This window comes from Agelaius phoeniceus, chromosome 3 (genome assembly GCF_051311805.1).
Source record: "Agelaius phoeniceus isolate bAgePho1 chromosome 3, bAgePho1.hap1, whole genome shotgun sequence".
NCBI lineage: Eukaryota > Metazoa > Chordata > Aves > Passeriformes > Icteridae > Agelaius > Agelaius phoeniceus.
In genome coordinates, this window is record NC_135267.1 from 26,519,329 (window position 1) to 26,533,348 (window position 14,020).

The window sequence follows — 14,020 nt, forward strand, 5'->3', positions numbered from 1 at the left end:
GAATTTCTTCCACCCTAGTAAACAAGAGCAAATCCTTTGGTTGGAACATTGGTTTTGTTGTTCTGTTGCTTATTTGTTGACAGCATTTGTAGAAGTGCTTTGTACAATTATTTTGTAATGTTTGGCTCATCAAATGATTCTGCTTTTCTGTTAATACTAGATAACTATTTACAAAGATGATGAGTGTGTATTAGCAAACAACTCCCATCGTGCTAAATGGAAAGTCATTAGCCCCAGTGGTAATGAGGCCATGGTTCCATCTGTATGCTTTACAGTTCCTCCACCAAACAAAGAAGCAATAGATACAGCCAACAGGTAGGGACAAAGTAAAGCTACCTATTTTCTGTTAACATCCACTTACATGAAACTTAGGTTAAAATAATATCTCACAGTTTTTTGGTGGATTTATTTTTGTTGTTGTTGTTTTTGGGGATTTGTTTTTGGTTTTTTTTCACCCTGTTTTCATGTGTTACCCTGATCTGAAGTTGGAGTTTTTTTGTTTCAGGATTGAACAGCAATTTCAGAATGTTCTGGCCCTTTGGCATGAGTCACATGTAAACATGAAGAGTGTGGTGTCCTGGCATTACCTGACAAATGAAATTGAAGTTGTTCGAGCTGGCAATGTTGCCTCAGTAAGTGTTATGACTAGGAAGGGCTCTCAACCATTTACTAGGAAGTCACAGGATGACTAAAACTGTGTGAGAGCACAAACTGTTGCAAGAAGTATTTGCAATACTGAAAATGACACTTTCCTACCTAATTTATCACTGTTACTGTTGGAAAGAGGAACCTGAGATAGTTCTTGAGGTGTCCCTACTTGTCCTTGCTATTGTTTGCTTGCTGCATGGTGTTAGATGGGAGAAATGAAGTCTGATGTAGGGTTAGCTTAACAGAGGCCTTTACTGATGTCAAAGATTGAAAAGGATTTTATGTTATTCCTTACCTGTCAAGTGGACTCCAGCTAAGGAACAGAGAGCTTTCAGAACCTCAATTCTTTGACTTTACCATCTTAGTAATTTATCAGTATTGCTTTTTGATAAAAAAGCATCACAGCAACTGTGTGAGAGATGCACCATTGCTGACTGTGCTTTGGGTCTGTAATCTGTTGCAGATAAAGACAATGCTGCCAGGTGAGCATCAGCAGGTTCTAAGCAATTTACAGTCCCGCTTTGATGATTTTGTGGAAGACAGCCAGGAGTCCAAAATCTTTACAAGCTCTGATACAGCACAGCTGGAAAGGGAAGTTAATGTTTGCAAGCAATACTATCAAGAGCTTCTGAAGTCTGCAGAAAGAGGTAAAATTTAGCTTAGAAATGTAGAAAAATGTCCTTATGAGAGAGATTTTGTCCTTCATGTTGAGATCTCTTTTATCATGATGATATTATTTCTGCCTGTGTTCTTTTGAAAAGAGTAATTTAACAATGTGTGCAATTCCATTGTATAGACGATCTTAATTTTTTTAAACTTTGTGTATATTAAGCTATGCAAAAATATTGATGTGTTACATAATATACAGAATGCTACAAGAAATTTTACACCTAAGAATTTATTATGTGCTTTACAGCTCCCTGCTTAGTCCTGTGTTCCTTGTTTTTGAATGCTGAAAAACAGCTTGATTACTTTGAGTTCGTGACAGAATTAGAACATTTTTCACCCTGTTAAGGCAAGGAAAATGTCCTAGCTACTTTCCTAGCTCCACAGGATGCCTGTAGTTACTGCTGTCTTAACTCTAATTAACATTGTATTAATACAGTGAGAACAGAAAGCTTAGAATAGCTCTTCTGATTTACTGTTGAGGGTTGATGACTTAAAGAAATACAGTAGTGCAAAGCTGATTACTTCATTAGCAAAGTTCACTCAACTTCAGGAAAGATGTGGTGCCCTGTGCATCTGAAAGAGGATTCATGTCCCTGCTACCACTGATTAAAAGAATCAGTCACTGAATTTAGCAACGTCACCATAGAGTAATGCCTGTGCAGAATGACCGCAGATTGTTATCTTTCATATGTGAGGAGATGATTTAATAAAAGCAAAATTTAAGATTTCCTAAGATTTGCCTTATAACCAGAATTTTGATGGAAACTTGATGGCATTTTGGCCAGTCACGAAAACACCTGTAGAGCAATGACTTTTTATAAAGTGTGAGAAGTTATGGTGAAAATGACATGATGACTTTGATGGCTGACATATGCCTTAATTCTCTCAACAGAGGAGCAGGAAGAATCTATTTATAATCTGTACATCTCTGAAGTCAGAAATATCAGACTACGACTGGAGAGTTGTGAGGAGCGGTTAATACGGCAGATCCGGACACCGATGGAGAGGGATGATGTACATGAAAATGTGCTTAGGATTTCAGAGCAAGAGGTGAGCCTTTGAGAAAGCCTGTTTTTGCTTAGGAAAAGTTTTATTTAAAAAACAAATATGTCCTGACTTTTGAGTGTAAGCCAGGAAGGTTTGCAGTGTACCTTGAAAAGAGGAGTCAAATATTTAGCTTTGTATGTGTAATGTGAAGCTAAATAAATCATATGTGTTATAGGGAAACTAATGGAGGTACCATTGATCAGCATCCTTTTGCTCACAATAAGATGTTTGTGAGCAAAAATATGCTGATCAATGGTATCTCCATTAGTTTCCCTATTACACATACATTTCTCTTCAGTTTTTTCCAATGGTGTCATCATCGAGGAAGTAAAGGAGGGCAGACCTGTACTCATAGTGATATGTAAAGTATCTATCAGGTTGATTTAGGATGAAAGCACTATCAATCACCTTTCATTTTGCAGAAACTGAAGAAAGAACTGGATCGACTCAAGGACGACTTGGGAGTCATCACAGATAAATGTGAAGAGTTTTTCAGTCAAGCTGCTGGTTCACCTTCAGTCCCTACTCTGCGCTCTGAGCTCAATGTTGTTATACAAAACATGAACCAAGTTTACTCCATGTCTTCCATTTTCATAGATAAGTATGTACTCGACTGTCTTCCATCACACATGTTATGGTTTATAGTTTTCTCTTAAATTGAAACAATTAGTATGAATAACACTGATCAAGGAAAAGGGAGTTAACATTTTAACATTGTATAAAGGGGTGCCCTGTGACAAGAAAAAGCTGAAAAACATGAAAGTGTTCAGTGTTGGCATTGATTTTTGTGATTTTATGGTTTTATTTAATTTATTATTTTTTTATGGTCCAGTTAACAGGGGGTCTGTTTTTCAGATTAAAAACCATCAATTTGGTGCTGACGAACACCCAAACAGCAGAATCATTAGTAAAACACTATGAAACTAAGTTGTGTGAAGAAGAGGCAGTAACAGCTGACAAAAACAATATTGAAAATTTGATGGGTACATTAAAGGTAAGAGCTGGTTGGTGTCTTTTCATGGGCAAATAAAAAAACAAGACAAAAGCTATTTGTCTTTTAACACCTGATTCCCTTATGCTTCACTCTATAGGGTGTCAAACATTGGCTTGTGTATTTAGTTTTAGGTGGTATTCGGATTGGCATTTCAGAAAAAAATGGCTACTTTGGAGCATTAGGATTTGGATAGGTTGAAAGCATGTTCCTGCTGTTACAAAATGCATTAAAGTATCTGAACTTGCAAAAGTGGCACTTGTAAATGCTGCAGTAAGATTTTCTTTGCTCTTCAGAAGGTAGCACATACTTACAAATTTACATAACATGTATTTATGTTTTGTAAATTTGACCACAATAACATTCTTGCTGCTGCTTCAGTGTTCTAATCAGGGTTTCTTAGAAGCTTGGCAGATATCTTTGAGAAATTGAAAGATTGAAGTTCAGCATTTTTTTTTTGCTGTCTATAACTCATTTTGATATGACAAATTATGAGTAATGCTTTTTTGCTAGATAGAATGGCATCTGCCCAATAATTTTTTTGAAAGCTATAATTTCTAAGATGAGTGTGTTCATTTGATCTCTGTGTTTTGATCTATGTATTGTGGGGATTGCTGTTACTTAGAATTCTTTTGCAGTTTATTGCTTCAGACCCATTCTAGTGCCACTTGAGTATTTGAGCAAGCAGAATAAAATATTAATTGAAATATTTCATTTATTCATTTATACAGCATATTCGTGTAAAATACTAATTTATAAAATAGTGTCATAATTTAGGAGTTAATTACAACTTTTTTTTATCACCTACTAGCAATGGAGATCTGAGGTAGATGAGAAAAGACAAACATTCCATGCCTTAGAGGATGAACTGCAGAAGGCAAAGATGATCAGTGATCAGATGTTTAAAATGCACAAGGAACGTGATCTTGACTTTGACTGGCATAAAGAAAAAGTTGATCAGTTGGCTGAGAGGTGGCAAAATGTTCATTCTCAAATTGAAAATAGGTTTGTATGACTTTTTATTATATTCTGTTCATGTTTTAGACTGTTTTTTAAAATTTATTCCTGAGGAAAAACAATCAGAAATGAATGTTAAAACAGGTCTGAATAGTTTTCTAACTGTTTTTGGAATGTGCTGGGGTGACAAAATTTAGTTTGTCATTATAGATAGCCTGAAAAAGAACATTGAAGATGGTGCTGTTGATGTAAAAGTCACACAACAACCTGTCACATTTTTGTCCTCCTTTTCTGAGGAGTGAATATACATTCAGCTGCAATATTGAAGTTATTCACTTGTAATTAACTAGTTTAGTTGTGTCTGTTTAACATTACTGGAAGTCAGAAAGAAGATGAGAAAAGGTCACTCATTAAAAGCTGGCTGCAGAATAGCTAGCTAAAGTTCCACCTCTGATTTTTCATCAGTTGTTAGTGTGACATAATTTAAATTATTAAACAGTGGTTTTATGAGGTATTGAAGTGTTCTTATTTCTTCAAGAGAGTAAGCATGAACCACATGCTCTCCTGCCAGGACTGTATCCTGAACAGAATATGCTGAAAAATGACTGCTAATACATAGTGACTTCTGGTGTAAACAGGACAGATTGTGGTAACTGCAGTACAGTTTTAAACAAGCTGCCTTCTGTAAATATTATCTCTGCTTCTTCCTACGAGCTTGACACTGATAATCATTATACAAAACCTATGTACAAATATTGGCTGCAGTTATCATGATCCTTTCTCTTTTTCATGGTTATTAGCTTTAAAACATGATTAAGTATGAAACCTGAGCAAAAAAATTTCCTTTGCTTGCTCTTTTTTAATCTCCTTTTGGCATCTTAAGAACAGCACTACAGCAATTCAAAGTATTTGTTCCAAGTTGAACTGTAAAAGGTTGTATATTTCTGTTTATTCTGCAGTGTTGAGTGGTCATATTTATATGATCTTTTAAGTAGAATCATAGAATATCCTGAGTTAGAAGGAACCCACAAGGATCATCGAGTCTTACTCCTGGCTCTGCACAGAGCAGCCACCAAAATCACACCATGATAGCAAGTAACAGTTCAGGATCATGAAAGAAAAACTGTCAGTATGTCCCTCAGTATGGAAATTACTTTAAAGAAATACACAGACCTCTCTTTTTAGGTCAAAACCATGATTTAAAATTAGATGTATATGTTCAATTACTTTTGCACATTAGCATATTTACAATCTTCAGTTTTAATGTAACTCCTGCTGTTTTGTGGGAAGCACGGAGAGTATGGTGAACCACTACTTGACTCCAGCATGGCACTCTCCTTCTTGATTCATAGGCCACATTTTAAATACTCTCACTTCTTGTAACAGAGCTGATTGCTGTAGCAGAGCCCTCCCTCTTTCCTGGGGTTTCCAGTGCTCCTGGAGCTTCAAGCAGTTGAACACTCTAATGAGGGATATATAGAGTTTCTTGCATAGTAGGATCTCTCCTGGACATCCTTTATGACAAATGGAAAGAGTTCCTCAAGCTGGGAAGCCCTAGCGTTTGAGAAGTGAATTTGCTGTTTAATTAGTGTTACACCAGATTTTATGCTGTGAACTGTAACAGAGCTAAGGCATTTGAAGCCTTTAAAGCTGTATTTGCCTTAGTGTTGTATTTTTTGTCTTTAATAATAATCTTCTCCCCTTTGATTTATCTTATAAAATAAAATCAGGTTGCGTGATTTAGAAGGTATTAATAAATCTCTGAAGTATTATAAAGATACTTACAATTCTTTGGACACTTGGATTCAACAAGTGGAAGATACTCAGCGAAAGATTCAAGAAATACATCCTGAAAATAGCAAAGCATTGGCTAAGCAATTGAACCAACACAAGGTATGAAAGGGATGTCATTGTGGCAAACCACAGTGGTAAGCACTGACCAAAGAATTAAAATATCAGTGATCTCAATATTGTTTATTAATATGAATGGCTTATACCCATCAGCCCTTACTGTAAAGCTCCAAGTAATCATGATTTTATGATTTTGTGTTTCTGGTGCAGCCATGAATATATCACCCAGTGACAATTGTCACTGTCATATAGACCAAATTGTTTGGTCCTCCAGTGTGCAAGAGCATCAAAACCTTAAAACTTCTGGACTTGCCTTACCACATAATTCCATATTCAGTCCTGTTTTTTTTATTTATGGATGTAGAAATATTTTCATGGAAGCAGAGCTAAACTCAACATGTGTCTCCTGCAAGAAGGAAATACAGTATAAATAGGATAATAAATTATATGCATGTAATGATATATTTCTGATTTTATTTTAAGTTCATTCACCAACTATTAACCTGGCAGGTTTTTTCACTACTTCTGTACTGTAAATCTGATTAAGCTGAGGACATAATTGTCCTCAGCTTGAGCATAATTACTTGTACACATATGGATAGGAGCATATTAGATAAAGTCGATGTTAATGAGCCATCTATTTATGTTAGATAATGTTAGATAAAGTAGAAATGTTAATTATAATGGTAACAAAGTAACTTTTTAAGATGAAAATGTACATTCATAATTTACAGATGCTGGTTTCTGAGATTGAAATGAAACAAAGCAAAATAGATGAATGCCAGAAATATTCAGAACAATACTCAGCTGCTGTGAAGGTAACAATAACATTACACTTATAGTCCTATCTTTTAGTGTCAGTATCATGTATAATGCCAATGATTTTGTGTATTTTCTCTTGTACAGGACTATGAGTTGCAGACCATGACCTACAGAGCTATGGTTGACTCCCAACAAAAATCTCCAGTAAAGCGACGAAGAATTCAAAGCTCATCAGACTTCATTATTCAAGAGGTAAATGGGTTTCTTATGACAGGAATATGTGAGTTCTTTGCTTAAAACAGAGTAAACACAAGAATTAAGTTTTGGATTTATTAATTATTAAATACGGTAATCCAAAGAAGACTGGGTTTTTTCTCTAACATACATGGTATAACAAAAATTCTCTTGTTCCTTATGCTGCAATTTGGTAGCAAGACAGCAAAATGCAGCTGATTAAAAAAAGTCATCCAAATGATAAAAAGCTGTATGAGAACTGTGCCTCAGTAAAACTGTTTAGAAATACCTCTTGACTGGATCTTGATCACAGTAAACAAGAAGTTCATCTTGACCATAGTAAAACCTACTGGATCTGGATGCTTTGATAGATTCTAAGGCAAATCAGCCTCATTTGGGTGAGAAAGATAAATCTGTCTCCCTGCTACCTCTTAGAGAGAGGAACAGTGACAAGCATGGCTTCTCCCTCTTGAAACCTTTTCTTACAGGGGGAAGAATCAAGGGACTGCAAAGTCAAAACATTGTCTTCTGTTTCTTCTTCTTATGGATCTACTCATAGATCCTTAGGATATATTTGTTCAAGTGCACCTTGTTGACAGCATTGAATTGTGGAATCAAAATTAGAACTTTGATTCCACAGTCATGATTTTGAAATCAAAATCAGGATAGGTTCTAGAGCAGTGTCCATCACTTCTTTCAAGCTTAATAGGAGTATTTACTTCTATGACACTTACCCTTCCTCCTTGTTTCTCTACAGTTCATGGATCTACGGACTCGGTACACTGCCTTAGTGACCTTGATGACCCAATACATTAAGTTTGCAGGTGATTCCTTGAAAAGACTGGAAGAGGAAGAGGTAGGTCATTCTCTGGCAGTCAACCAAGCAAAAAGAACATCTAGGCAAACAAAGAGCAACATACCTGTTGGAATAATTCACAAAGTTACCAACAGACATGGAAAACTAAAACTCCTTATGTAGTGCACATTGAACAGGAATGTAGCAGTGTTAGCAGTGTTATCATTCAGATAAGCAAAATCCTCTACCATCTATACATTCTACCAGTTCTTCCACCTAGAATGATCATATGATTTGCTGCATTCTGATGGAGATGTAGTTAAAATTTAAATACTAATACTTTCAATTTTAATACCCTAGGGCTTGATCTTTTGGATAAAAGCAGACATTAAGAAGGCAAATTCACCGTGTATACCTTATGTATACATATTTTTAATATTCCATAGTATGGATTAGTCCAATTAATTGACAAGTTCTTTCAACAGGGAGATGAGATACCTTCTTAATTAATTTCTGAAGTTAGTTTGAGCTGTTTAGGTTTTTTCTTCCTCCTGCCTTTCTACTGTATTGATTCCTTGGGGTCAGACAGCATTTTATTTATGCTTAGTGTTGGATCTTACTAGCAATAGTACGTTACTGACATTAGGCAGAGGAATTATTCAAAATACATTTTTGCTGCAGAGCAAACCTTCTAAATAATTGAGAAAGAAAATAATAACCAACCCTCTAAATTTTTCACTTTCTTTTGAAAACTGTCTCTCAGAAAGAGATTATTTAGTAGTTCTTAAGGACTACATTGTTTTTTTATAAATTGGATAAATTTGCAGAATACTACCATATGGGTATAAACTTTATTGTTATTGTTAAAGAAAAAAACAGTTCCTAAATGAATGTTATATAATTCTGGTGCTGATTTTGTCTTTATTGGCTTTTCTTGCTATTGAATACCTGTGAACCAACACTAAGAACAGCATGTGTCTTTGGGCATCATAAAGTGGTGGAGCAAACTGATGGAAATACAAAATATTTATTGATAAGTAGCCATTGTAACTGAGGATTTAGTATGACTAGTAATGATAATGGCATCAAGGATAAAAATTCAGTCAAAGAACAAGGATCAAGAAATGTGTGAATGTCAATAGACTTCATGTTCTTCAAGAACAAGTGGAATCTTCCAAAATGTTTAGAGTTTGTCTGCTCTGTGTCTCCAGGGCTGCTCTTTTTTGAAATCAAGTATCCCCCATCTTCCTTCCTCCTCTGTCAGCCTTCTAAATTTTTGGTAGCTTCTTTGAAGATAACCTAAGCAGGTTTCCAGTCTCAAAATAATATAATGGGGTTTCTTTCTCTTTAATCAGGATAGCAAATCAGAAAAAGAGTAACCATTTTCAAAAGAGGAATGAGGGTTTTTTTCTTCCGGGAAGAAAAATTCTTCACAGACCTCTGAAGTCTGTGATTCTTCCAAGATTTTCTTTTATGCCAGTCCTTCTTTCTAACTCTCAGTAATGGCATTAAGAAAACAGAGAATAACAGAAAAATAAGAAACTTTCCATCATATCACAGTTTAATCCATGTGCTGTCATGCTCAGAGTTTACCAGGAGAGAATCAACTCCAGCAACCTGTGAAGTCAGCTGAAGGCTTTCAACATTTGGGATGCAATGAAGATCTTGAATTGAGAGAAGAAAAGAAACCTAATGAAAGCATGATGGATGTGGAATATTTGCAAAATCAGAACTCTTCCAGTAAACCTGAATACTCAGAAAATAAACTGGAAATGAACAGAAGAAAATTAAATGTAGACAGATATGATAAAATCAAAACAGACAGAACATTTAAGCAACTTCTAAATGTCACTGGTCAAGAAAACAGCATTAGTGGCAACAGAGACAGTAAGGTACATACAGAGCAGGAGAGTTTAATGGGTTTTGGTAATCAAAGTAAAGAAGAAAAAAATGGCAGAAAAGATTGTTTTGTTTCAACTGAAATCTGTGTGAGCGTGAACAATGATCCTGGTGAAATGTTAAAGGAGCAAATTGCTAATGGAGAGAGACAGAAAACAGAGGGGAAATCAAAGAAGCTGCCTAAAGTGGAAATGATACACAAAACCAAAGGAAAAAAAAATTCAAGAAGGGCAGGGAGTGATGTTTCAACAAAGGAAGAATGTAAGATGCAATCAGAAGCTGATTTTGACCTAACAACAAAGAAAGCTGAAGTAACTCCAAAAACTGCAGAGCAGGCCCTGGGTATCAGCCCTTACAAACAGCAACATTTTTTACAGAGAACTCATTTTCACTGTCAGCATAAAGAGCATTGCTTTACAGAAAGCAAAAGCCATAATACTTTAAAATCTGAAGACAGAGAGTTTCAAGTGTATGAAGAAAAAGGTGATTCTCTTTCACGTGCAACAGATGCAACATCTTCAGAGAAAGTTGTGTCCTCTTTCAGAGAGCTGGCAGTGCACAATGGAAGTGAGAACACTAAGTTAAATTTGCAATCTATGAGTAATCCAGGTGTTTATTGTAGTGTTGAAAGGAATATTGACAAACTGCAGAAAGCATCTCTGGATAAAGATTACGTCCTAGTAGAAAATGAAATCCTAGAAAAATCAAATTTAAATTCAAATAAAGCCAAGAATAAAGAGCAAGAAATTTTGGCTCTTTCTTCAGGAAATATTTCAGAGAGTGACTGGGCAGCAAAAGTCTCTGAATCCTATCCATTAGATTTTCAAGTATCACCACTGCAGAATGATGAACATTTAGGTACAGAATTGTTAGGAAATGCTGGTGATTTAAATGAAAATTTAAGTCTCTCAGGAATTTTTTCGGGAGGAGAGGATTATTTTCCATTATCGGAACATGAACTAACAAAAAAGCTTTTAAGTCACCATGAAAAAGTAAGTGTGAAGAAAATACCACAGGGTAATACTTATGGTTTGGACAGCATAAATAGAAGTGGGAAGAAGCAGAGTGGAGAAGACAGGCTAGAACAGGGTCAGAAATGCAAAGATTTATCGCTAGTTTTAGAAGTAGACAGTAGAGATGAGGGTAACAGCACAAAGGTCCCTGGAAAAACCACTGAACTCCAGAAAATATTCAGTGAAAAAGTAGGCATAAAAGCCTCATTTGGAAAACAAGAAAAGCAAAAAAAGAGAGAGAAACATAATGAAGAGAAAAGGAGCACAACTGTTGTTAAGGTACCAGAGTTTTTATGCAATGCAAATGAAAGAGTTAATCTAAGAATGATTCTAAATCAATGCAAATCAACATTTGAATCACAAAATATGTCAAGGTCAAGTGATTTAAGGTTGATTGAGCATAATTTAAACAATGAATGTGTTAATCATGTATTAATTACTGTACATTTTGAGATGCTTAAGATTTTTAAGTTCTTAGAAATTGATCTTTGTTTATTTTATGTTAATATTTGCCATCCTTTTCTCCACCCAACTGATGCTCAGCATGTTGACTAAAAAATGAAATCTAAGAAGATGCAGTTTGTTACTGTACCTTTATTTTTAGGTCTTCTTTTTCAAGCATAATACATTAGATTTTGTGTTTATGTGAGTATAAAAGATCTGACAACAAATCAATTTACATACTTTGTTCTATTGGGGGCTGTTCAAAATTATAATACAGGGAAATATGGAGAGGAACTGGAGAAGCTGCCTTTGCATTAGCCTTTTAAGAAAAGTCTCAGATAGCATACAAAAAATCAAGTAAATCTGGTAAATTTAAAGTAACCCAATGGTTTGTTTGTTTGAAAATGTTGCTGTCATTACCCTTCATGCCCTGTTTGTATGATCATAGGAATATAGGTGTGTTCTTACTTCATGTTAGCTCACATTTGGTAACTTAGCACCACAACAGTGCTAATGAAGACAAGGTATGTATAGTTTCAGCCATATTATTACTGGTGATTACACTCCTTGCTCAAAGGACTTGCTCTGGATCTGCCAATATATGGAGACTACCAGCCAACTGGTTTTCATTAGGATTTTCCTAATTACCCTGTTTACACTCGTGTGTCTGCACTGCAGAGCAGCTGTGCTCTTGCTGGTCCCCCAGCTGGGTCAGTGGGGGCACTGGGACTGGGGAGCACACCGTGCAGCACAGATGTATGGGGGTTGGATATTGCTCTTTCTGCAGCTGCTGCATCTTGGCTCTAAGATAGTGTTTCTTTTCTTGGAGGGGATTTCCAAACTCTTCTTGTGTCATTTGTGCTTGCAAGCTTAAATCTTTGTTCCAGCTCCTGCTGAACTGATTGAGAAATGGTAGGCCACTTTCTCTTTGGGAATTCTTGCACACTGTATTCAGGTCATTGTTTGCTCTGCCTATTTGTTTGGAGAGAAAGCCAAAGTGAGCTGTTTGGTGCTGCTTTCTGCTAAGAGGCATCTGACTGAAGTGAGAGGCTGCAGGATTTCTTCGCTTTGCCAAGGGTTTCATATTTGGCTAATGGTAACTTCCTGAAGCCTTCAGGAGAAGGTGATGGTGGTGGGAACTGCTCATCCTGCTTTCTGGACATACCATGTATGCATGAGTAAGTATTTTCCCTTCTGCTTTTCTAAGAGCCTAATACATTCCATATGCTGTATTACAAAAAGTGCATTCCAACTTATCTTATTCTTTTACAGATTTTAAGGAGTAAGGAAGCATCCGCACGTCAGGCGTATTCAGATCTAATGGCACAGCAAAATAGCACAGCTGATGAGAATAAAAAACTCATGGGAAAGGTAAAAACACTTGAGGAGATGTTGGAGAATATGAAGAAACAAAAAAGCCAAGTGGAACAGGAGCTCCCTAAAGTGAGAGAAGCTGCAGAGAAAGAGCGGAAGAAGCAGCAGAAGGAGATGGAAGAGATCTGTCTTCAGAAGACCAAGGCTGAGCAAGAGGCAAAGCAGTGTCGTATAGATCTAGAAAGCATCGAGAGAGAGAAAGCAGATGCAGAGCAGGAGTTGGAGTGTGTTAGGCAGTTCATTTTTCAGGCAGAGACACAAAGGAGTATACTGGAAGAAAACCTCCGTGCTTTTCGAAATCAAATAGAAGAAAGCACCTTTACCAGAAGAAACCTTGAAGACCTTCTAAGAAGAAAAGATACTAATCTTCATGATTTAGAGAAACAAAAAAAAACCTTGATGCAGGAACTGAAGAAAAAAACAGATGGGGAAGAGAAACTTATGAAGCTCATCAAGCAAATGGAACAAGATCTTGACTTTAAAGGGAACCTATCAGAAATAAAACTGCAAGAAAGAGAAACAACTGAATCCAGAAGGAAGATTGTTGAAGGCACATACTCTGTAACTAGAGAAACTTCCCTGCCTACTTTCACAGCGGGGCAAGGCAGCCAATGTAGGATTGATTCTGAAATTACCAGCTTCCAGAAGAAACTAGAAGCCAAAAAAGTAGAAGAGCTTAAACAAAAGATAGATGAGTTGACCCTTGCTAACAAAAAAGCCGATAAAACTATTAAAGACCTGAAATATGAACTGAATGAAATTGAACTTCAAAAATCATCGACAGAAGAAAAGTCTCATTTATTAAAAGAAAAACTAGATAAAGTCAACAGTGAACTTAAATGCCTAAAAATTAAGTTGGAGGAAAAAGACCAAGTAGAGCAGGGTTATTTGCAACAGTTGAAAGACCTGGACAGGCAGCTACAGAGAACCACAGGTAAAGCTGAAGAGGTCATGCAAGAAAATATGGAACTTAAAAAACTTAAGATGAACTATCAGGAAGACCTGAAGTCTGTTCAGCAAGAAAAGACACAGCTAAAAAGAGAAATAGAGGAATTAACCAGATCACAGACAAAAACTGAAATAACTATCAAACATTTAAATTCACAAATCAGTTCCCTTCAAAAAGAGAAGCTGGCAGCTGAACACAGAACACAGTCATGTAAAGGAGAAGCAAATAATCTTCAAGACCAATATAGGAAAATTAAAGAACAGTTGTTTCAAAAAACTAAAGTAGAGAAAGAAAACCAGCATGAAATTCAGATGCTGAAGAATGAATTAACCAAAAGCAATCAGGTGTCAGAAACATTGAAGAAACAGATAGAAGACCTTAATAAA

General features: G+C 36.0%; 2 protein-coding genes across 24 annotated transcripts in view; both read left to right on the forward strand.

Moving 5' to 3' along the window:
• The window catches only part of DST (dystonin), a 291,993-nt gene that overhangs the window by 157,986 nt on the left and 119,987 nt on the right, over nt 1-14,020 (forward strand). For all 23 annotated transcript variants that reach the window (XM_077174926.1, XM_077174932.1, XM_077174929.1 and 20 more), the window contains 11 exons: nt 161-315; nt 506-632; nt 1,112-1,295; nt 2,210-2,367; nt 2,787-2,965; nt 3,220-3,358; nt 4,167-4,360; nt 6,043-6,205; nt 6,898-6,981; nt 7,070-7,177; nt 7,917-8,015. In XM_077174926.1, coding sequence (XP_077031041.1) covers nt 161-315; nt 506-632; nt 1,112-1,295; nt 2,210-2,367; nt 2,787-2,965; nt 3,220-3,358; nt 4,167-4,360; nt 6,043-6,205; nt 6,898-6,981; nt 7,070-7,177; nt 7,917-8,015 — 1,590 coding nt within the window. The remainder of the gene's footprint in view (nt 1-160; nt 316-505; nt 633-1,111; nt 1,296-2,209; nt 2,368-2,786; nt 2,966-3,219; nt 3,359-4,166; nt 4,361-6,042; nt 6,206-6,897; nt 6,982-7,069; nt 7,178-7,916; nt 8,016-14,020) is intronic.
• On the forward strand, nt 9,447-12,118 carry LOC143693753 (uncharacterized). The gene is made up of 2 exons (XM_077176366.1): nt 9,447-11,146; nt 11,990-12,118. Exons 1-2 carry the CDS (start codon nt 9,524-9,526, stop codon nt 12,116-12,118), a joined length of 1,752 nt encoding a protein of 583 aa, XP_077032481.1. The 5' UTR covers nt 9,447-9,523.

Excerpts from the sequence above, each read along its gene's own strand:
- LOC143693753 (XM_077176366.1), top strand. The coding sequence starts at position 9,524 with ATGTGCTGTCATGCTCAGAGTTTACCAGGAGAGAATCAACTCCAGCAA. Across the intron at positions 11,147-11,989 it reads GGAGCACAACTGTTGTTAAG|AGCAGCTGTGCTCTTGCTGG; the intron begins GTACCAGAGTTT and ends TCTGCACTGCAG.